The 23,395-nt window shown below is 34.2% G+C and overlaps 1 protein-coding gene across 1 annotated transcript; it reads right to left on the bottom strand.

The window, feature by feature from the left end:
* Positions 1-940: 940 nt before the first annotated feature.
* Positions 941-22,307, bottom strand: Vps4 (vacuolar protein sorting 4). The gene is made up of 6 exons (XM_089089845.1): positions 22,168-22,307; positions 19,635-19,872; positions 12,572-12,839; positions 8,037-8,250; positions 5,288-5,516; positions 941-2,047 (listed from the first exon to the last, which is right to left on the bottom strand). Exons 2-6 carry the CDS (start codon positions 19,809-19,811, stop codon positions 1,946-1,948), a joined length of 990 nt encoding a protein of 329 aa, XP_088945971.1. The 5' UTR covers positions 19,812-19,872; positions 22,168-22,307; the 3' UTR covers positions 941-1,945.
* Positions 22,308-23,395: the final 1,088 nt, after the last annotated feature.

The following is a 23,395-nucleotide window of genomic DNA, read 5'->3' as shown; positions in this document are numbered from 1 at the left end:
ATTTTTCACGAAGGTTGCTTTACAAAGTTATTTCAAAATTTATTCTCTTAAGTATTCATGACTGTGATACAAGATTTTCCGCGTATGACAAAAGATTGTATGACATTGTATATCAGTGACGATTGTATGACAAAAGATTTGACAAAATTCCGTTTAAATCACAATCTACCTTTAAGAAACTACCTATAAGATAAATTCAACTTCGAATTTTATTTTGTCGGTAGGCCTTTTTTTTATACAGGATGATTTTCTAGATCTTGACCTAAATTAAAATCGTGGATGAGAAAGAATTTTCAATAAAAATCACATGAGAAATTAAATCGGGTACTGTAGTTGAACCCAGATTGTTTTCAACTGTTGTCTAATTTTTTTTAAGGCTAGTTCACACAAACACTTTGCTAACATCAAACCTCAGTTTGTTTCAGTACCTAAGATTGGTCAGTACTAACAATCTGACTTTAGTTTTCGCTAAGGTAATGAAACCAGCTGATAATACAATTTTCTATTGTAATTACAAAGATGCTAGCCAATCAGAAGCTTCTCAAGAGAATTCTAATTGGCCAACCTTATCTATTGGATGTCAACTAAATGCAGCTTTGGATACAAGCCAAGTCTTATTCTAGATGGTTCCGACATAAAAAAATTAGTACTAGCTTAAACCGGAGATTTATTTCCTGAATATGAAACGGGAAAATTCTTGGGATTACACAGCCATTTACACATAACAGCCATTTACAGGAAGCAGCATTTACAGCCATTTACAGGAAGCAGCCATTTACAGGAAGCAGCATTTTCGGCCATTAAAATTTTGCCGGTAGTATGGAAGTAACGTCGCACAAAAGCTCCAAAAAAAATATAATTATGGCTGGGAATACCTATCTAAAATGAATCCCAGAAGCACATTTCACTTCTCCATAAATAAAGATTGAATTTATTTAAAAAAAAAAATTATGCCTGCCGGAAAAACGAATTTTAAACTCTGATCCGAAACAGAAGCAAATCGAATATTTGCCTGCATGAAGAAATGATGAAAGGAAATCGAGCTGCTGATGACATATTCTACTCCTGTCAGTACCTAGCCTAAGTGTATCGAAAATTACTCTTTTTGAATATCTATTTAAAAAAGAATACTAAAAGTTCATCCTGACATTTCCATAAATAAAGATTAAATTTATTTTAAACAAGATTCTGTCTCTAAAAAGCGATTTTTTAAACTCTGGGCCGAAACAGAAGCGAACCGAATATTCGCCTGCACGAAGACACTCTTTTCTTCGGGTGAAGTGAAATCCAACTGTCGAAGGGATATTCGACACCCTTGTCATCGCGTACTTAAACTGTGTCACAGATTTTCTACGTGCTTGCGTTGAGACGAGTTACGTAACTCGTTCGTAACGCCTGTTGTTGAGACGTAACTCATTCGAATGAGCTATTTTCTGAGAGTGACCTTAATCTTCCCTTTAAAAGTTAATATTTACAAATTAATATCTACTCAGGACTTATCCCATTTTCTTCCACATTTACTTAGCGATTAATCCATATTCAAAACCTAAGCAACATTTTGGGTGAAACTGAACTAATAGTACAATCGGAGGTATAACTGTAATTAAAAATCAGTCAAATCGCATTTAAAATAAGATTTGTAAAAACAGTGGTTCAGGGCTAGACTTCTGAATTTATAATGGATATAAATTCGGCTTATAATGAATATAATGGATGAATAGCCAATAAATGCAAAACTGTTGGATACGACCTTTAGACGTGAAATCAGCGATTTAGCAATATTTCTCGATCGTTCTCGGTTGGCATTAATATAAATTCGCTTTTAGAATAAATAGTTTCTAGCCTTTGCACTTTATCAATAAAAACCATTCAACTCGCGGCAGTAGAAATTAAGTAACTCTTATATGCAATAAATCATTAAAAAACAACTTTAGCTTTAAACAGATTAACCTTCCTGTCCAAAATCTTCAGTAAACTTCTGTAGTTTTTTCAAGTCTTCTTCATTGACAGTAGCTTTTGAAGTTCCTAGTGATTTCACCATATCCCTCTGAAACAATGAAAAATAAAAGAAAGTTTGAAATACATGGCTTTCAAATAATACAATATATATAATATAAATAATATAATATACATAACACATGTATTTCATAAATAAAATACATGGCTTCTCCATACTAATCAGAACAATCAAACAAAGTACCTAGTTGTAAAAGTTTCAGGTGAAACTATGTCATATAATAGAAGGAGGGTGGGCAAGCCATTTGGCGCTAATTTGGGGAGATATAGATTGGAGCTTTGAGAAGAGGGTAGTAATTTGTGCGGTGGGTTATAGAGCAAATATTTTTGTTTGTGAGGTGTAGAGTGTGTACGGATTCTAGGGTGAGTGTGGATTGAGTGGTAGGGTATTGGGTGGGCCGGGAGCTGTGGGATTTTGAGCTGAGAAGTAACCATGATAGCAGCTTTAGAAGTTCCTAATAATTTCACCATATGCCTCTGAAACAAAACAAAGGAAAGTCAAGTAGTAAATTCAGATAAAATACAAGGTTTCTCAATATTATTTCAAACAAGCATATAAAAGGAGCAAGTCACAAAAGTTCCAAGTGGAACTATGTCATATAATAGAAGTAGAGGTTTTTTGGCACAGACAATAACTGTCTCATTTTTAGGCACAGTTTCATTTCACATATTTGTGAAAAACATAGTTCTGACCACTTCTCAAGGATCTTAAAAACTAAGCACTGAAGCCTGAGACTTTCTTAGCCTCTGAAAGTACTTAAGACACCATATCTCGCCAAGAAATAAAACACGAACCAACAGCCGGATTCAGAAGTTTCAGATAAGGAAGACTCAGATTTTGAACAAAGCGGTAGGCTAGTACAGTGTTGTTACAGGAACAAGGACTTTGATATGTTACCGAAAACAGAAAATGGATACGCTATATATTTAGGCGTTTGTGTCGATCAACACACTCTGCCAAATTCAGAAGTTTCAGATAATGGAGACTGAGATATCAAATAAAGCGGTCGGTTAATACAGTGTTGCCACTAGGACTTTGCTGGGAAGTATACTGAGACTATAAAATGGATACGGTAAATATTTAGATGTTTATGTTAATGAAAATACACCATTTAAACATCATTAAGAAATCATAGATCTGAAGATTCCAAGAAAACTTTGAATGATGAAGAAGCTGAAGCAGTTTTCGCAAAGAAATTCTTTAAAATTTGTATTTTCCGTTTATTCAGTCGGAACATGGCACTGTTCGCTGGTTTGGATGTCAACTTTTAAAGCTGTTCTTGATTAAACTGAGCAGGAAAGCGTTAGATCTGATATAAAAGTCGATTCGTCATTGCCATTTAACAACCTTCTAGTGTTGTCTTGCTAGATTTCAATTTTTTGACTTCTTATTTTTCGTTTTACCGGCATCATGCTTTACGAAACTATTTTAGTAGGTGGAAACGCACCAAGTAAGATAAGTAGAAAAGCAGTTGATTTTACGCTAACCCTTTATGCCGACTATTCGGTCTGATTTCTCGATTGATGTCACGTACACCCAGTTGTAGTATTCTCTACCTGAGGTTTTGGGACCGAAGTTAACACTCTGTCCAATTAAAACAGGTTTCTATTGTTATTTTAAAATATTTATTTGTCTTTAGCGTGTGCAAACGATTTCAATACCATCTTCTAATGAATAGGTGAATATTTTGCAAAAGTAAATTTGATTAAGTGATTTTATTTAATGAGGTCAAATGAGTCCCACATAGGGAAAGAGTAAAACCGTTTAGATTTTTTTTTCTAATTTTGTGTTTCTTCAACAGGATTATAATTAGAAGCGAAAAAGTTATAATTAATTGGACTCCTCTGTTAGTTTAGTTTTTTTTCCAGTTTGTAAGGTTTTTTCTGATTCATCTAAAAAAAAAAAAAAAAAAAACTTCGATTGTTTACGCACACTAATTACTCCTCAATTTCTATATTTATGGGGAATAAAAGTACAATAATTGTGAGAGTGATATGAATGCATTGATTTAATCTTATAATAATCTGAACTGAAGAGAACAACTCACATAACGCAAAACCTCAACAGGAGCTAAGCAGGGTTACGTTCTATTCCAATTTATTTGGAACAGAACATGTTTAATTTAAAAACATACAAAAAAACCTCAAATCAGCCTGTATATGAAAAAAACGTGTTAGTACCATAGTAACAGATGGTTCTAGCGGCTTGTCACCCGGAACGTCCATCCATGACAATAAATGACATCCATGACATAAAAAAACCTCAAATCCACCTGTATATAAAAAAAAAACGTGTTATTACCATAATAACAGTTGGTTCTAGCGGCTTGTCACCCGGAACGTCCATCCATGAAAATAATCTACATCCATGACATAAAAAAAAAATCAACTCAGCATGTATATAAAAAAAAAACGTGTTAGTACCATAGTAACAGGTGGTTCTAGCGGCTTGTCACCCGGAACGTCCATCCATGACAAAAAATGACATCCATGACATAAAAAAACCTCAAATCCACCTGTATATAAAAAAAAACGTGTTAGTACCATAATAACAGATGGTTCTAGCGGCTTGTCACCCGGAACGTCCATCCATGACATTAAATTAAATCCATGACATAAAAAAAACCTCAACTCAGTCTGTATATAAATACAAACGTGCTAGTAACAAAATAACAGATGGTTCTAGCGGCTTGTCACCCGGAACGTCCATCCATGACATAAAATGACATCCATGACATAAAAAAAACAACAAATCCACCTGTATATAAAAAAAACGTGTTAGTACCATAATAACAGATGGTTCTAGCGGCTTGTCACCCGGAACGTCCATCCATGAAATTAAATGACATCCATGACATAAAAAAAACCTCAAATCAGCCTGTATATAAAAAAAAAACGTGTTATTACCATAGTAACAGGTGTTTCTAGCGGCTTGTCACCCGGAACGTCCATCCATGACATTAAATGATATCCATGACATAAAAAAACCTCAAATCAGCCTGTATATAAAAACAAAAGTGTTAGTACCATATTAACAGATGGTTCTAGCGGCTTGTCACCCGGAACGTCCATCCATGACATTAAATGACATCCATGACATAAAAAAAACCTCAAATCAGCCTGTATATAAAAACAAACGTGCTAGTACCATAATAACAGATGGTTCTAGCGGCTTGTCACCCGGAACGTCCATCCATGACATTAAATGAAATCCATGGCATAAAAAAACCTCAAATCAGCCTGTATAATATAAATAAAAACATATTAGTACCATAGTAACAGGTGGTTCTAGCAGCTTGTCACCCGGAACGTCCATCCATGACATTTCAATTGCTCCGGGATCACCAGGTGAACAAGGTGCCAACATGTCATTATCAATCTGATTAGGATCCTTCCTAGACGGGCCGCTAACCTTTTTGAAATGCGTTGCCGTTTGAACACGTCGTACAGGCTGCATCAAAGCGTCACGAACTAATTGACTAATATCAGAGCCAGAATACCTGAAAAGAAACTTCCATTTTCATAACAAGCAAAAGCTTTGGCCATAGTTGTCCAGAGAAACAAAATTAGCTTTAAAACATAAAATTTCGATATGTGTGACCCGTTATTTCAGTTTTGTATATTTATCCATCCTTGTTTATCTCCTATCAAATGCTCAGAAATATTACTGTTTCATGAAATTCGTTTCTTTTTTTACCTGAAACAAGTGTTTCTTCGTGCATGATTACTATATTCTATTATTTATCAATAACAAATTTCTAGGAAACGACTGCCACAAGCTAATAGAGCTAAATTCTTGTTCCAGGTCTAGCAGTGTCACGCCAAAATATAAAGCGGAAGTATAATTGGAGTCAAAGAGAAGTAAGAATATAAGTAACGATGTTCATAAAAAAAAAGAAAAACTATTTTGGGGATTTTTCGGGTTCCATTTTCAGTCAAGCCTGATTTTTTTCTGTTTTTTCTTACGTATTGGGTCCCCTTAACCCAAGAGCTTGAGAGTCGAAAATTTAAGCCAATCGAAAAGGTACCCATTTTCGGGCCTCGTTTTTGAAGGGACCGTGCCCCCTAGCCTTTTTTTGGTACACTAGGGTCATACAATTTTAGCCTAAAATTTTTATTCTTTAGATTTCCGACCCCTTCCCCTCCATAAGAAAAAAAACATATTCCATGAAACAGGAATATTTCTACGCATTTGATAGGAGATAAACAAGGATGGATAAATATACAACAGAAAGAACGGGCCCACATATCGAAATTTGACATTTTAAAGCTTATTTTTTATCATTTTTCGTCACTACCTCCCCGTGCTGGAAGTGGGTAATTTGCGCGCCTGCTGCCTTCCTTGGATGTGGTAGCCGTTTCTGCCTTTTCTTTCGGTTCTTCAAAATTTTAAAATGTTTGGTTTCAACTTATTTTATTTTGCGTGCATAAGCTAATTTTTTTTTTAAAGTTCTCGTTTATCTTGCCTTTTTTCGTTCAATCACTTCAACCTTTTTATATCTTATTAGCTTATGATCAACAAGGAGAAATTTATCCTCCAAACAACTGCTGTTATTCTCAAAGCAACTGCTCGATGCTTAGCACAGAACTTGACAGACCCTTGACTAAAAAAAAGCCAAAACCTACTTAAAAATATATTCTCCATATTGAAACACATATCAAAATATGAAAATTTATCTTTAACAGCGCTAAATCAATTTTAGTGGCGCATCCTCCCTGCTGGTAATCCTGAACTTGTCCTAGTTACAAAAAGTTGTCCAGCTTTACTCTGGCCTATTGCCCAATTTATTTTCTTCATTATGATCATTTTCACTATTAAAAAAATAAATAATAAAAAAAAGAAAAATAAGAAAATTTACCCAAAACCTACCCAGAATGAGTTGAAGGAGAAAAAGTTTACATTATGACGGACCATTAATTCTAGGAGGCCCAACGGTGTTGTTTGGTGTTTACGTAATATAATCGGCAATGAACAGTCAAGGGTCTGCCATTAAAAATTTGTCCTACGTACCCTTGACTAGTTTACGTCGTACTCCAGTGGCACATGTATCGTCGATGGACAACAGCTGTTTTAGACTAAGCTACCTTTCTACCAATTACCAGTTTTTATATAAACAAAATTCATTTTTTTTTTAAATTATGCGTTCATATTTATATCTATAATAGCCTTTGTCTAGGCTCCCTCCGCTTGTTCGTGTCTTCGACCCTCGGGGATGGCCCTTATTGCACTGCCATTTACACAAATGCCATTTTTTCATGATGTAATGTTTCAATTTTTATTAATTTATGTACATAGATTTACACTCTTGGCTTCAAGATTATCTGCAGAAAATTTAAATATATATATATATATATATATATATATATATATATATATATATATATATATATATATATATATATATATATATATATATATATATATATATATATATATATATATATATATATATATATATATATATATATATATATATATATATATATATATATATATATATATATATATATATATATATATATATATATATATATATATATATATATATATATATATATATATATATATATATATATATATATATATATATATATATACATATATATATATATTTATAAATTCAAGTGTTTGTTCGTTGGTTAAGTTTCTTCGCTGACTTGCGGCTATAAACCTGAGATAGTCTGCTAGAAAAGCCTGGAATCAGAAGAATGCAAATCTATATATACAAATTCAAAAATAAAAATTAGAAATATGACGCATTGAAATAAATAGCATTTTTTAAAAATATCTTTGCGTAATTTAGAAAGAAAATACAATAGTGAAACAAGTTGAGTGAAACCATGGCCATCTGCAAAGGCTGAAGACCCAAAGGAGCAGAGAGAGATGGCACACTGGATAGTATATATACGAGTATGTAAAAAGCGTCTTATGTGGGACTTAGATTATTTGTCTTAGTAAGATGATATAGATTGGAGGAGGCTCTAAAACAAGCTAATAACAGATAATAGCAAAAAAATACCCCTCTGATCGTTTGCCAAGCTCTCTGAAGTCCTCCTGAGTCAATGTGTTCGGAGTGTTTCCCAAATGTATCTTAAAAATTCGAGTTCGGGCATTTTCCTCTGGCAACGGAATGTAGATTCTTTTCTCAAACCTTCGTCTTATTGCCGAGTCTAGTACCCAGGGAATGTTAGTGGCTCCAAGAAGTAGAACTCCCTCCATATCTGTGCCAACACCTATAAAAATATAAAAGACATTTATGATCAGACACTTAGGAGTTTTCAAGAGTTGAAGCTTTCTCTCCAAAACCCCCCAAAAATTGTCTGTAAGATAACTTTTTGAACTAAATTCTGCATTGTTCACAAAGAATGGGGAAAATATTTTTTTTTGAAGATCTTGATAATCATCAGGTAAACTAAAACAAATTTCAATGTTAGAAGTAAAAACAAAAAAAATATCAAATAAATCCGAGCATTGACAAGGATTCTCTGAATAGTTCAATTGTCACATCGATTAAGCACCAGTGAAAGATGAAATCAAATATTTTCACTTAACTATTTGATTACAGAAAAAGTGTTTGAAGACGACTTAGACGACTTAAATTGTCAATTATTTGTGTTCCTTAACATACCATTTGGTCTGTTAACTTTTGGGATTCTAATCCGTAATCTTAACATATAGGATTGAGTCAATGAAGGCTTGTATTTAAAAAAAAAATATTTAATCGATTTGGTTTCAGAGTGGTTGTTGTAAGACAAGAAGACTTTACATTCAGAGAAGCATCCATTGACTGGATTTTTCATCCCTGAACAATCAAAAATGACGTTTTCGGGTGCACGCTACGAACTTATCAACCAGAGGCGTAGCTGGATTCTTAAGCCCCAAGGCACGAAGTAGGTTTTTGCCCCACCCCCCTGTCCCTCCTATGCCCATGTAAATGTCATTTTATAAAAAAAAGTTTCTTAAATTGTGGAAACTGAAACACAGTATACCTTTTCAAGAGAGTTGCCAGCTCCTCGCTCAGTTTCGGCTGATCTTCAGAACTATTTACGAAAAAAACACGTGTTTCTAAATTGTGCGATTTGAAGAATGGTCCACCTCTCTAAGGAGGTGCCTGTGCCTCACCCAGTATTGACCTATCTCCGAAACTATAAATAGAATCTTTAAATGTGTAGTTAATAAAGTCACAAATACAACACTCCTTTATTGCTGTAGAGTATAAACCCTTCCTGACTTACAAAACTACGCAAAACATCCGTAGTTAAATTCAACTCTAACGATTTCAACTTAATTGATAAAAAAAATGTTTCCAAATAAAAGTTTTCCACAGAAATTAAAGAGCCATTTTGGACCTAAAACATTCAGAAATAAAGTCATATAATAATCAAATTTATAACAGACAGAGATTACGATGAATGAATAAAGAAACCCGAAACTAACAAATTAAAATAAATAATCACATCAAACACAAAACAGTGGCGGTTCCGCCCCCTCCCTGTCTCCCACAGAATTTTCAGGCCAAATTTTAACAAAATTATTTAAATTCATCAATTAATTGATAAGTTATTTTTTGATTTATTATTTACATTATTTAATTATTATTAATTATTAATATTTATTTCAATTATTATTATTATTCAATTTTTTTTACTTATTTTATTAATTAGTTAATAATATATTAATTATTTTCACTTATTAACCGCGCCAAATAAAAACAAAATTTCTAAAATTACAAAATGATTTAAACAATTAGATTCTTTATTTAAAATTTTGTACCCCTAACATTTCTGACACAAAAATATCAGATACTACTATGGACGACTAGTTGAAATTTAAGAAGTACAGAAATCAAATGAAACTTAAAACAAACATAAATTACAAACAATTAGTTCCCCCCCCCCCTCCCCAACACTAAAGGCCAGAGCGTCATCTGCGCTTACCAAACACGACATGCATTTCGAAGAGGATAGTCTTATTCTTCAGAACACCAACAACAACAAAAGATGAAAATCATGATACTAATCAAAACTATAGGATAGAAAAACAAAATTCTTAGAATACTTACAACTGAGACTTTAGATTTTATTTATTTATTTCAAAAGGACATTTTCTTTGTTAAAACGTTTCCTTTTGATTTTATCTCATTCAAACAGATGAGAAATTGATGCCTAAATGAAATTTTAAAATGAATTTAAACATATTTAAAAAGAAAGTGTTTAAAAGAAAGAAAGTATGGATAGAACGTACTTTATATAAGACTAATTAAACTAAATTGTTTGTTTAAGGCATAACAAAATTAATTCCATGAGTTCGCAGCAATTTTCGATTTGTCAATGTTAAAAAATGTATCTTTGGCGGACCAGGTCACTGTCTACCAGGCACTATCTTATTATTGTTTATACAATAATAAGGCATTATCTTATTATTGTATAAGCATATTTTTGGCGTTTATTTTCAGACACCCTATTCTGATAACCTGGGCGCACATAGTGTCTTTTGATTTACTACGTTACTTTCCCCTCAAAAGATTCTAAGTCCCATAGGGGCTTATAGTACAAAAACGTTTAGGTGGATCCAAGAAGACAATCTTTGGTCTCCTCATCCTTCCCCTAAAACCAAATATGATTTTATTTTGCCCTCTCCCAAAACACTCAAAGATTCGCCTCGATCCCCCGAGCCGTTCCCAAAGATATTACTGATATACTATTTTGACACCCTAGATATAGATATTGCCATGGCATCCATCTTCTTCCGCAAATCAAAATTGGAGATTGGGTTCCCAAATACTCCCTGAAAGTTTTAAATCGATCCCCCGAGCCGTTCCCTATGTTGCTAATGCACTTTTTTTTTTTAAATAAGCGGGACAAACATAGTCATTCGATTTAAGTAGCTACTTCACCAGGAATAGATTCTAGTCTCACAGTGGTTTACAGTGCCAAAATTTTTAGGCGGATTGGAGACAACTTTTCTATCACCTTTTTTCCTCCTCTGGCCCCCTTCCACCAGTCAAAACTTAAGGTCAACGTGCTCTCCGAACATAGTCTGAAAGTTTCAATTTGATTCCAAAAGTCATTCCCGAGTTACTATGGAAAACGCTGTTTTGGCAACCTAGCAGTACAGAGAGACTAAAAATTTATCTCTCTACCTAACAGTGAAGAGATTCATCACAAGTCCCATAAGGACTTACAGTGCACAAATGTTCACACAGATCGGCAAATAATCAATTTTAGCTCATTCCCTCTCCCAACATGAAATCTCAAGTCTCCTTCCCCCAACACTAGCTGAAAGTTTGAACCCCATTCTCTAAGTTATTAACGAATTGGAGATATGCTAATTTGATAGCCTGGATATGCATAGTGTATTTCGATTCACCGGAACTTCATCTATGTTTACCTCTGTCGAAGTTTGAGGTCCACTTTGCCCCTCAAACACTCCCTGAAAGTTTCAATAAGGATCTTCCGAGATGCTGTTTGCTTTTCTGTATTCAAGTGCCCAGAATATTAAATGATATATCATAGATATATCAACATAGAAATATCTAGATATATCAACATAAGAATATCAACATAAAGAAAACAAACATGACTACAGCCATTAGAAGGAAAAGATAAACTAAAACGACGCGGATATATCGCCTGTATAAAACAAGGCGTCTTCAACGCTAAAAACAAAGATAAAATCTAAAATAATCTATAAAATCTAAAATTAAATAAAATATAAAACTAAGAAAAAAGCAAACAATATCTATGAAGCGACTGAATAAAATAAATTATTCTGTTGCGAAATAATTCTTTTGCTAGCTTCCACTGCTGCAATTCTCCTATGTTTTATATTTAACCTAGCCCCCTAGTGATTTGGTAAAACCTTATTACCCTTATAAGCTATTGGTTTAATTTAAAGAAGAATGTCATAAATCGAATCAATATTTAAATTACCTGTATCTCTATCTATTCTAAGATTAGCAAAAATACGTTTTTTTACTTCACTAGCTTCTCCAGCCCATTGTGTTGAGCCCCTATCCTTAGAAATAGCTGTGTCATCATCAAATTGTACATAATGGTCAGAGTAGTGAAAACGTGTTTTGCCAAAGCTGAAACGAAAGTTTCAAGAGGTTTGCTAAATTTCAGAGCCGTATCTATTGACTTACGATGTTCAGTAAATCGTTCATCAAACTGTTGGTAAGTTCGGCCAATGTGAAACTTTCCCCAAGAACAAGGAATACTGTACACATCACTACCTAAATTTCTACAAGCCAGATCTTTCCCAGAATTCAGAAGACTGCTTAATGGTGTAATTGACTCAAATCATGTATCACTGTTATATTTGCGAAAAATTTGTTTAATTTTTTTCACCTAGGCCAAGTACATAGGGCATAGAAAGATAAAAAAAAAGAAAAAAAAAGGAAAAGCTGATGGAAAGTGAAAATACAACTTATTATTATTATAAGTTTATTGTGGATTTTTAACATTCAGTTTTTAAGTTTGCCGCCAAATTAAAATTTTTGATTACGTGGTTTATCACAAGAGCAAGAATGAGTCCGAAGCTAAAGCTACTTGCCTTGCATCTGGACCAGAAATTCAGTTTTTATTCGTCGAGCTGATTCAGATTCCGTTTCTGATCTTGAAGAACAAAGTGAATCAATCTCATCAATAAAAATTATCGCCGGTTTATGCTGTCGTGCCAAGTCAAATAAATTTCGAACTAGCTTCTCCGATTCTCCCAGCCATTTGGACACCAAATCAGATGAGCTGACAGAGAAAAACGTTGAGTTGTTTGCTTCCGTAGCTACGGCTTTAGCTAGATACGATTTGCCAGTACCTGGAGGCTAAAGAAAAAATTATTTAAGGCGGCTTACTATAACCTTTTCCACCTTAAGTGACAAAGAAGCGTCTAAGATCAAATGGCATCAAACCAATCCCAGGGGGGGGGGGTAGCGCCATTTCTAAGCGTGGATGTATTTAGTGGGGATTTATATATTCGCAATTTTTAAACGAACATTCATATAATTGTTTTGACCTTTTTTTTTATTCTTTTCCTTGACAATCTTTTGGCTAGAATTTTTTAAAAATTTTTCTTGAAACGTCCGTTTCGAATTAATTCTTGAACGTTTATTAAGTAGAGTCAACTACTTTTAAAAATATAAAGAACAGATTATCGAAGTAATTAGCCCCTGATTAATCTTGGGAACAGAGAACACCCTCAAAACAATTGGTCAGGCTGATTTTGACCTAAACAGATAAGCAACATGGATAGCTATGCCAAATGCTTTTTCATGTCCTCAATATGTGCGCGTAGGATCTAAACTCTTAGGCAATGAATATGTACTATTTGGAAGATGAAAATGGCTTTAAACGATTGTTTGCCTGTTATTCCAAGCAAATTAATGGTCCTGTGTCAATTCTAAATTCTTGGTCAAGCTTCCTAGGACTATAGGCGGGCGTGCGTTGTTTGCCTCTCATTCTAGCCAATATAATGGTCCTATGTCAATTTTAGATTCTTGGTCAACCTGGCTGAGACTCTAGGCAGGCGTGCCTTTCCAAAAAATAACACGCAAGTACTTGTCCAATAAGAGAGTCATACTTACTCCCACCATTTACCCGTGCTATTTAAACATTTTTGCCTCTAAATTACTCGGACTATCTGTCTTGGCTTTTTTCTACAATTAGCCATGTCTTGATGCCTACTGCAAAATACTTGATTTTCAATTCAAAATCATACAATTGGGCCGCATAAACTTGCACCAATAAAACTATTTTTATAAAATTAAAAAAAAACTTTGGAATAAGGAGTGACGAAGATACTCATTTCTAAGAAAATGCAGAAAAAGAACTCAGACCAATAAAACACAAATTAGGAGCTACATCACAGACAAAGGTATTTGGCCCGGGGGACATCTCACCATTCCTTCATCAGATTTCTCAATAAAAGTTCAATAATTATGACCTAAACCACCAATTTTTCCTATTTTCAAACATTTACTTCAGAAAGTTGTTCCTGCGTATGTACCTGCCTAAACAACGTAATTATTCCGCTAATGGAACAAGAAGAAAATAAACACAAGAACAGCTAAAGAAATTGATATGTCCGCAATCTGTTTCTAATATTTTATTTCAAGGTTCCCTCAGTGAGAAACTTCAATCTACACTTTTTGCTGTGTCGGCGATTTAAACTGGAAAGATAAGAGACAATGTTTTAGTTTGCAGGCGGTCCCCCAGTTAATGACCCTAGATGTACACTTATCTTTCCAGTAGTAGATAAGACTTCAACGCTAATTTAGACCAAAGAAAAATACAACGAATTTGGAATTATAAAAAAGAAACCAAACTTTCCCATGTATTTGTTATCTTGGCAAATACTAAAATAACTCCATGTAGTAGTAGTAGTATCATATTAACGACGCTTCTTGACTGCTAGGTCCTTACGTCGGCCCTGCAATGAGTTTCTACAGTTGGGTTCGAACTCTAGGTCCCGTATTACCAAGCTGAGATCAAACCCACAGCGCCACCAAAGGACAAATTCCTCAGTGTGAATAACTCTAAGCATTATATTAACTATGTAGATGTGGAAAACGCAACTAAGTTTGTATACAAACAAGGAAAAGAATAACAAGCAGCATGAAAATACCAGACAAAAACAGCCTTTCTATATGTCAAAATCCCAAACTTAATCAACAATCCCCTCCAACAATCGTGAAACTCAATAGGGGTTAGCCAAAATAGTAAAAACAGAGTGAAAAAATGGGGAAACAGAAGGGAACAAAAATGGGGTGCATGTATATAAATAGAACTATATACACGATTTTTCTTGGGGGTGAGTGGGCAAGGGATGAATTTAAAAAAAAGCTTGAATTTAAAAACTATACGAATTATTTGCCCATACGAATATGAAGTATAAATCTATTCGTAGAAATTATACGAATATGCTGGAAAAAAATAAGCAGAAACCTTCCCATCTTTACCATTAGTCTTTGTTGACCAAACTAGTTTTTATATGACAGAAAAGAATATATCTATAAACATTTCTTCAGTGTGAAATAATAGGCTTAGAAATGGTGACTGAACGCTACAAGAATTCAAGTTCATGACGTAAAATATTTAAAAACCTGATTTGTAGGATTATTAGCTTATGACGTGATTTAATTAACAAAAACAAACTGAAGTTCGCTTTACTGTCTTTATCTTCCGCAAATAAGCCAAAGATAAAGGAATCCATGAGTAAAGGTAATTTAAAGTTTATTACTGTTACAAAAATCTACCCGTTTAAAACCCTTTTTCTGTTAGTTTAAACGAAAAGAAGAGTTGCAAAATAAACTGCTTCCGTTATTACCCTGCAAATCCCACCCCCAGTGACAAACCAAATTCAAATTGTTTGTCTATATTCATATATTTATGTACACAGAAGTAACACGCATAGCCAGTTACGTACACAGGATTTTTTCCGGGGAGAAAAAAAAAATATTTGACAACTTGAAATGAGGTACCTAGAGATTCCGTAAGATCTAGGATTTCAGAAAGGGTGAGCCTCCGATTTTACTGACTTATTTTTTTTTACCGAGTGACTAAAAGGTGGGCGTACCCCCTTCCCCAATACGTGACAGTGTGAATTTTTAAGAGGAAACACGTTCCAGCACCGGGCCTTGTCGTTCGACTATAGTGGCTAGCACGAGGTTTTTTCCCCCCATGAATAACTATATGGAAAACTAAGAATACACAAATAAACCCAGAGGCGATCATTACTTCGTCTCGGTGCCTACACTATCCCCAGATTTTTCAGGATTCGTATCCCCCCCCCCCAAGATAATAAAATTGGGTTTTCTGAAATCTCCCCGAAAATTAACGTTCGTAAATGCACGAACGTTAACAGGGAAAATAATTTGTTAGTTTTCATTAACGCTAATTTTCAAGATTCCGGCGAACCCAAGGTTTCCAAAAAAATCCGGAGGAACCTCTGAAATCTCCCCAAAAATCGACTTTCGTAAATACATGAACGTTGACAGGGAAAATGAGTGATTAGCTTTCGTAAAGCTAATTTTCCAGTCGATTTTGGTGAGCCCAATTTTTCAGGGACAATTCAGAGGAACATCTGGAATCTCCCCGATAATGCAACGTTCACAAACACACAAATGTTAACAGGGCAAATAATTTGTTAATTTTCGTAAACGCTAATTTTCGAAATTTCGGCGAACCCAATGTTTCCGAGAGAATTCGGAGGAACCCCAAAAAATTTCGGCGTATGGAAGCACGGCCATGTCTGGAGGATGAAAAAAATTTTTTGTGGTACTGCAGATGATCATTCGATTGTTCAAGAAACTCAATTCACTTTAACTCTAATACGGATTTTTTTGTCTCAAAACGTTGCTTTGCATGAAACTAAAAAGAAAAGTATCGGTTATCCTGGCCTTGCCGGGAAATATCATGCCAATCCTCCCTTTCTTCTAATAAAAAAATTTCTGAAAACGACCTGGTTTAGTTCCATCAAAACCGTCTCAATCATACACAATTTTTTTGGAAAGAATATTTAAAGAATTCAGTTCCAACAGAACCTTTCACTTCCAACAGATAGCTTCAGTTCCAACAGAACCATCACTATCATACACAATTCTATCAAGAAAATCTTCAAAGAATTTAGTTACGAGAGAACCGCTCAGTTCCAAAACAGAGCTTCAGTTTTAACAATAAAAATGCAGGTTAATGATTTCGATTATCCAATTTTCTTGAAAATTCTACATTTTAATGAAGTTGCCAGGCAGTGCTGTAATGGGGTGCAGCTGTTTTTTTATGCCATCTCCTTATGTTAAATTGAATTTTCAGTATCATGGCATTTTCGTCAATGTTGTCACGTTGGGTCGTGAAAATATTCTATAAATAGAGGGATCTTGCCGAAGGTTCCTCTGCTACCATTTCCTATAACCCATGGTAGCATTCAGTATGGGGATATTTGACTCTTCCTGGTGAGGGTCATGAAAGTCTCGGCTCTTTCCCCAAGACACTTGGAGTTTTGCAACATCCACCAAAATACTTCCCACTGTAAAAGGAGGGATTCTGAATACCCATATTATTTCCACTATCATACAAGGCCGTACCCAAGGGGGGGGGGTTTGAACCCCCCCCCCCGAAACGTTTGTCTGAATCGTAAAAACGTAACAAAAATGGATATAAACAAATTTTGTATGCGTTTTTTTAGATATTTTTGTGAACCCCTCCCCCCCTGAAATTTTTTTTTTAGTAAAAACCCCCTCCGAAAAACATCTTGGTACGGCCTTGCTATCATACCCAATTCTTTGAAGAAAACTTCAAAGAATTCAGGTCCAACAAAACCGGCATTATCATTCATAATACTTTGAAGAAAATCTTCGAAGAATTCAGTTCCAAAAGGGCCGTCACTATAATGCACATTTCGTTGAAGAAAGTCCAGTAAAATGTCTTAAGACGAAAAGCATCCAATAACTTGCATTATTCATTGATAGTAGTTATTTTTCTTTTCAATTAAATAGTTGTCAGGAGCGTGCAAGAAGTTTTTCTTTAAATCTGATAGAATATTTGAAGAGCATTTGAACATACGGCCTTTTCTTTGGGAGGGGACTCATATTCATCAACAGAGAAGACAAAAGGGCCTTTAAGAGAGAATTACGGGAAAATCTGGAGAAACCGTTGATAATCTGAGAGCTCTGAATCGAGAAGCTCTCTCTGTATGCGTTCTCGAGGGTTATTATACAACCCCCTTCCTTCTATTGCGTTTGAATAGCATTGCTTCAGGGAATCGATGATGTATATATATATTTTTTTTTTTTAAATAAACCCATTGTTACTTAAAAAAAAAGAATATGTTTTATTCTTCGGACTTATTGTTTGGCCTTATAAAATATTATATCCCAGTCTAATTGTTACTTAAGGGATAGACACCGAAATTTATAACGTGAAAATGTTGAACATCTTATCCTTGAAGCTATGACATTACAAAGGGGTCAACCAGCCCCGTCTTAGGAATTGTTCAAGCATGCTCAAACATTTGTGTCTCCTTAAACTCACTTCGGTTAGGAACACTAAGTGAAATAATCTAATACACAGGAAATTAAAAACAAACACAAATATATACAAAAAGTATGCACTTGTAAAAATAAGTACAAAATAAAAAACTAAATACTAAATACAAAGATAAGTGGGCCCAACTTTATAGGTACATTTTTGTGTGCAATTTTCAGTGTCATTAGTTAATTGTATTTGTTTTTCTTTTTTATTTGAGCTCTGTCTTTTTCTGTTGATTATTAGACGGGTTATTAATATTAAAATTCATTCATAAACCGAAACCCAGCACAAAACACAACAGAACCCCTAATACATGGAATACTCAATGTGTCCAGAGCTTTTGGTTTTGACTCCAACCGGTAGAAGGTTTCTTATGCTATGTCCATTATCTATACTAGTCACGAATAACCAAAAACAAAAACAAATAATAAAATCAAATAAATCAAATTAATAAAAATAAATAAATTTTAAGCTAAATCATTAAAAACTTCCCAGAAGGTAACATTATAACCTGCTCTTGAACTGGAATCTATTCCTTATTGAATTCCACCAGATACAATTTCTATTGATTTAGTGGTCAAAATTGAGCATATTGTTAGTTTGAACTATTTTGCATTTATTTTGCTGGTTTTCAGAACAATCTCTTGAATTTTTTTTTTTTTTTTTTTTTTTTTTTTTTTTTTTTTTTTTTTTATTTAGTTAAGATAGCTTCCTTTGCTCAATCCATGGAAGTCACTGTAATATTTTTACTAAGTGTCAATCGACGCATTGGCAGACCCCAACTATACTATGAGCTAAAATAGCCTGAATGACCCAATTACAATTCAAGTGATGATCAATACCTTCACTGCACTCCAGAGGGCCAAACAGATAAATCGTAACTATTTCGTGAGGTTATTACTCAACTCAGTGCGAGAATAAGGAGAAGAAGAAGAAAAATAGGATTGTGGAAGATTCTTCCTCTTCTTCCACAAAGATGGAGAACACAAGTCATGGGTTCTCCATCTAGACAATGCACCGGCCCTTTTTGTGATGTCTGTCAGCATCAACCTTGTTTTCATGACCTTGCACGATACGAATTTATCTGTTTCCAGAGATGAAATCTGTCTTTTGGAAAAATAATATGATTTTCAACCTCGTGAAGATGTAAAACAGAAAATAATAAAGTGGAGCACAAAAAAAAACAATAATTAGCAAAAAACACAAGAAGGATAAACTAAACACAAATAATTCAAGAAAGAACAATTAAGAAATATTTTGTGAAAACACAAACAATTAACACAAAAAGCAAGCATTGAGATAGAGCTCACAGAAGAAGATCTCCAGCACCGTTTTGCTAAATAGAACATTTCCAAGGAGAGGTAAAAATTGAAGGTGTTAATAGTTTCTATTCTAGTAACGCTTTTAAGCATTAAGATATAATGGCAAAAGATAATGAACACTTTACTTTTCTATCCCTTTTCTAAATTTTTTATTTCTTTTTATCTGTCAATAACGTGATGAAATCGGCATATTTATCTTCCAACTGGAAGCACCTAAACATTCAGAAGACACCTATTTTATACGCTTTGGAAGAAAAAAAGTATTTTACTCACACCAAACAAGAGGATTCCTTTCCAAGGTGTTCGTTTCCCAGTGAAAAGATGAGGAAATTTAATAGGCAAAATGACAGCTTCCTTTAAAGCTTCTTTGGCCATTTCCAGGCCAGCAACATCGTCCCATTTGACATCTGGTTTTTCCATAACTATGGCCCCTTCAAGCTTCGCCAGCATTTTCTTCTTCTCTGGGTCGTCAGAGTCGCTCTCGTCAACTTACTCATCTTTGGACGATTTCCTATTAAAAAAATTTATTTTTGTTTTTTCTAACACTTTATAAACGAAAAACGATAAAGGTCAGTCAGAAAATTAAAATCAATTAAAAAAACAGAAACAAAAAAAAAAAGCACAATAAGCAAGTTTGTTGATGAATAGTAAATATACAGAACCATGTAACAAAACGATTAAACTCGTATATTTACAAGATTTTCAAAAATTAAACTAAAATAAGCCTAAAACTAAGCCAAAAATAAAAGAACATATGGAGTTAAAACACTTTAAAGACTTGTCGAATCTTAATGAGTTTAACACCTTAATGAGTTTACCTGTATGCAGGAATCAAGCTCTTTTGCACAAAGTTGACTCAAAGACATCATGTCTGTCGTGTAGGATCATTAAACCTGTTTTTTTTTTAAAATCAAACGTGAAGTAATTGTGCTCTAAAACAACAATCTTCGGAGCTCCCTTTCGAATTATTTTGCTTTGTGTTTATTTCCCTCAGTAAAAAAAAAAAAAAAAAAAAAAAAAAAAAAAAAAAAAAACACGGGAAGCGTCAAGAGACCGGTACCTTGTGCTATACAGACCTTTGGTCAGAATGCAATTTCTTTTTTATTTAAATTTTGAAAGAATCTTAACTAGAGTAAGGGATATGTCAAGAAAAAAAAATAAAAAAAATTACAAATCAATCTGATTTGTAATGATGTCAATATGGATATCGCAAACAGATTGAGAAGGTAATGCCAGGAACTTCAGAGTGTGAAGAAGACAGGGGGGAGGGCTGTGGCCAAGAGACATTCAAGAAACTTACTACAAAGAACTGACTATAGCACCAAGCCGCCTGAGACCAATATACATGCGCAGGCTCCTCCCTCGCCTCAGACATCTCACTTGAGATTAGATGACAAAGTAATAACAAAAAGTTTAAGGGAGAGCTAGTCAAAGTGAGGGCATAGGGGTTTGAAAAGACGGACAGCTATTCAAGAAATTAAAAGCGAGAACTGGGATTTTATTTCCATTACCTTTCATCTTGCTGAGGAAAACTTCATAGGAAATCTCATCCAGAATTTTGATTACGAATCAATACCCGACAATTTTTTTTAGACGGTGGGCGAAGGAGGCCCAAAACTGCCAAGAAGTATATTTTCAGATTTGAGGTTTCCCAAAATCCTTTGGATCAATTTTCATATTCTTTTCATGTTTGTTTTTATTTCCTTTACTAAGAGTTTTGTCGTTTTTTTTAAAGAAAATATCTTATCGTCTATGAAATTATCAAATTTAAAAATAATGCTCAATTCTTTGAAGCAATAAAGTTTAAAGAATAGAATATGAAAGATACAACAGCAAATATACGTGCTGTATATGACAGACATAGAAAAACCCCGACAGAAATATAAATGAATGGTCAAGGTGGAGTACATTTTCACTAATCTATGTCAATTCAATTTATTTATAACCTGTCAAAACAAAAAAGGGAGCAGAGCCCCTAAATGACAGAGTACATATGGGGAAAACAGGAGAAAAAAAAAGAAAGAAAAACGAAAATGCAAAATTGTACTCTAAACAAAAATAAGCAATTTTTACAATCATAAGAACAGATAAGACCAATCGTGATCGAGTTCTTGCGCTCTTTTATCAATAATTGTAGCTGGAAAGATGAGTTTAAATTTTTGGGACAAAAAGATTTACTGGTCCAAGGAGGCATATGCAAAAGGAATTTAGAAAATTTAAAATAAATGCGGTGAACAACTTATTTTAAAGTTTAGAAAGATGGAAACGACTAAGGTGTGTAACATTAGAGACAAGATAAAAAGGCCTAAGACAAGATAAAAGGAAAAATGAAAATAAAGGCGTCTAACCTATGAATCTGTAAAACTAAAAAAAGTCCTACCTCAAACCCAGGCCCAAATGGGACCTTTTGGCAGCCATAAATACATTCAAATGGATTGAAAGCAACATGAACAAAGTACAGGGTGGCAGATGAATTATCACAATAAGCGCAGGTCATAAACCCCATCCCATAGAGACAGAACTTTTCAGGATGAGCCTTTTTCGTTTGAGTCTAATTCACTGATGACTCCCCAAAAAAGCCTTAATGCCTTCCTTGATGTCGCAACTCACAATTTTGGAACCACTGAATTGAAATCTATGCATATGATAAAGGATGGGTTTTTAAGTATATAGCCCCAACTATACGAAGAGCCCACTTTTATTTCTATTATGCCTACCCAAAATAACATTTGCAGAACATCCCAAACTGGAAATAAATCTAGTATTAGATCGTACAAATTAAATTTAGCTACGAAAAAGCACTTACTTTCCATTACTGGTTGCCTCGCCAGCTTTTACAGGTTGTTTCTTTTTCTTCTTCAGAAATTCTTTAAGCTTTTCGGCTCGTTCTAGGTAAGTTTTTACTTTAGCCCTTATAGTGTCTTTGGCCTTGTCACTTTGAGCTTCATCTGAAAATAGAAAATGTAGTTTAAAACAAATATAACTCAGTATACCACAAAAAATTCGAAGGGGAGGTTCTTTTGCGGGAGGGGGGGGGGTCTTATTTGTCAAAAAAGCGCGTTGTTAGGAAATAATGGCAAAATGTCCATGATTTTATCAAGTTCCACTAAAAGAAGGAGGTCTTGAGACAGTTCTTTGGGGATTCCTCTTCTATTCCCAACCATGAAGGTCTGAACATCAGTGGGAACAAAGCAATACGAGTATTACTTATTTTCTCACAAGTAGGAACTTGACGCCCTAAATGGGAGCATATCGAAATGAATGCATAAAAATAGGTGAAAAGGATGCTCGTAATCATTTCAGGGGAAAAACACTGGCTCCTCTTGCTTTGTAAAAACCTTGAACCCCCACAGATTGGAACCAGCGGTCCCCAGAAACAATCAAGTAACATGTAGCTTCGTAACATTTCTCAACAAGAAACACTTACAACATTGCAAAAAAAGATACAAAATCCAATATTTTAGAATAGCAAGAAACATCCATTTTCCTTTAAAAATTGGACCATGCACTATCGAACAGAAAATATTATATGCCCCCTACAGCATCTGGTTTCTATGCTAAGTTACAACACGTTATAGATACTGATTGTAAGCAGTGAAATATAAGTTAAACTTTAATTTAAGGAGTGGGTGATTTAGTGAGCTCTTTCCCCTCACATATAGAATCATTTCTCTTTGCTTCAAGTTTGAACGTCGCTTTTTATTTTCATTTAAAAAAACTGTTTTTTATCCAATTATAATCTGTGTTTGGGTTTTAGTATTTACATCAGGTACATACGCAGTGTGGAAGGGGAAGGAGCCAGGTGCCCCCTAAAATCCAGGATATTTAAAAGTTTTCTAATTCATTTTATTTTCCGTGAAACCCGTCTATTTTTGCGTTTTCTCAAATCTCTCCCTCCCCATAATTGGTGCCCAGCCAAAACCAAGTTGCTTCGTGTGTGTCTGGTTTGCATACCTTATAAAAGACTTATGACATTAAATAAGTAAAAACAAGGTTCCGCATAAAATTTAAGAGTGATGGTATAACAAACACAA

This window comes from Artemia sp. Qi Xiang Cuo, chromosome 5, assembly GCF_049724085.1.
Source record: "Artemia sp. Qi Xiang Cuo chromosome 5, ASM4972408v1, whole genome shotgun sequence".
NCBI lineage: Eukaryota > Metazoa > Arthropoda > Branchiopoda > Anostraca > Artemiidae > Artemia > Artemia sp. Qi Xiang Cuo.
This window is presented reverse-complemented; position numbering and strand designations above follow the sequence as displayed.

What these genes read in the sequence shown, in the direction of transcription:
- Vps4 (XM_089089845.1), bottom strand. Translation starts at nt 19,811, where the DNA reads ATGCTGGCGAAGCTTGAAGGGGCCATAGTTATGGAAAAACCAGATGTC. An exon ending in AAGGAATCCTCTTGTTTGGT is followed by an intron (nt 12,840 to 19,634) that starts GTGAGTAAAATA and finishes TTTTTTCTTTAG; the next exon opens with CCTCCAGGTACTGGCAAATC. An exon ending in TAGAACCACCTGTTACTATG is followed by an intron (nt 2,048 to 5,287) that starts GTACTAATATGT and finishes TCATTGTTTCAG; the next exon opens with AGGGATATGGTGAAATCACT.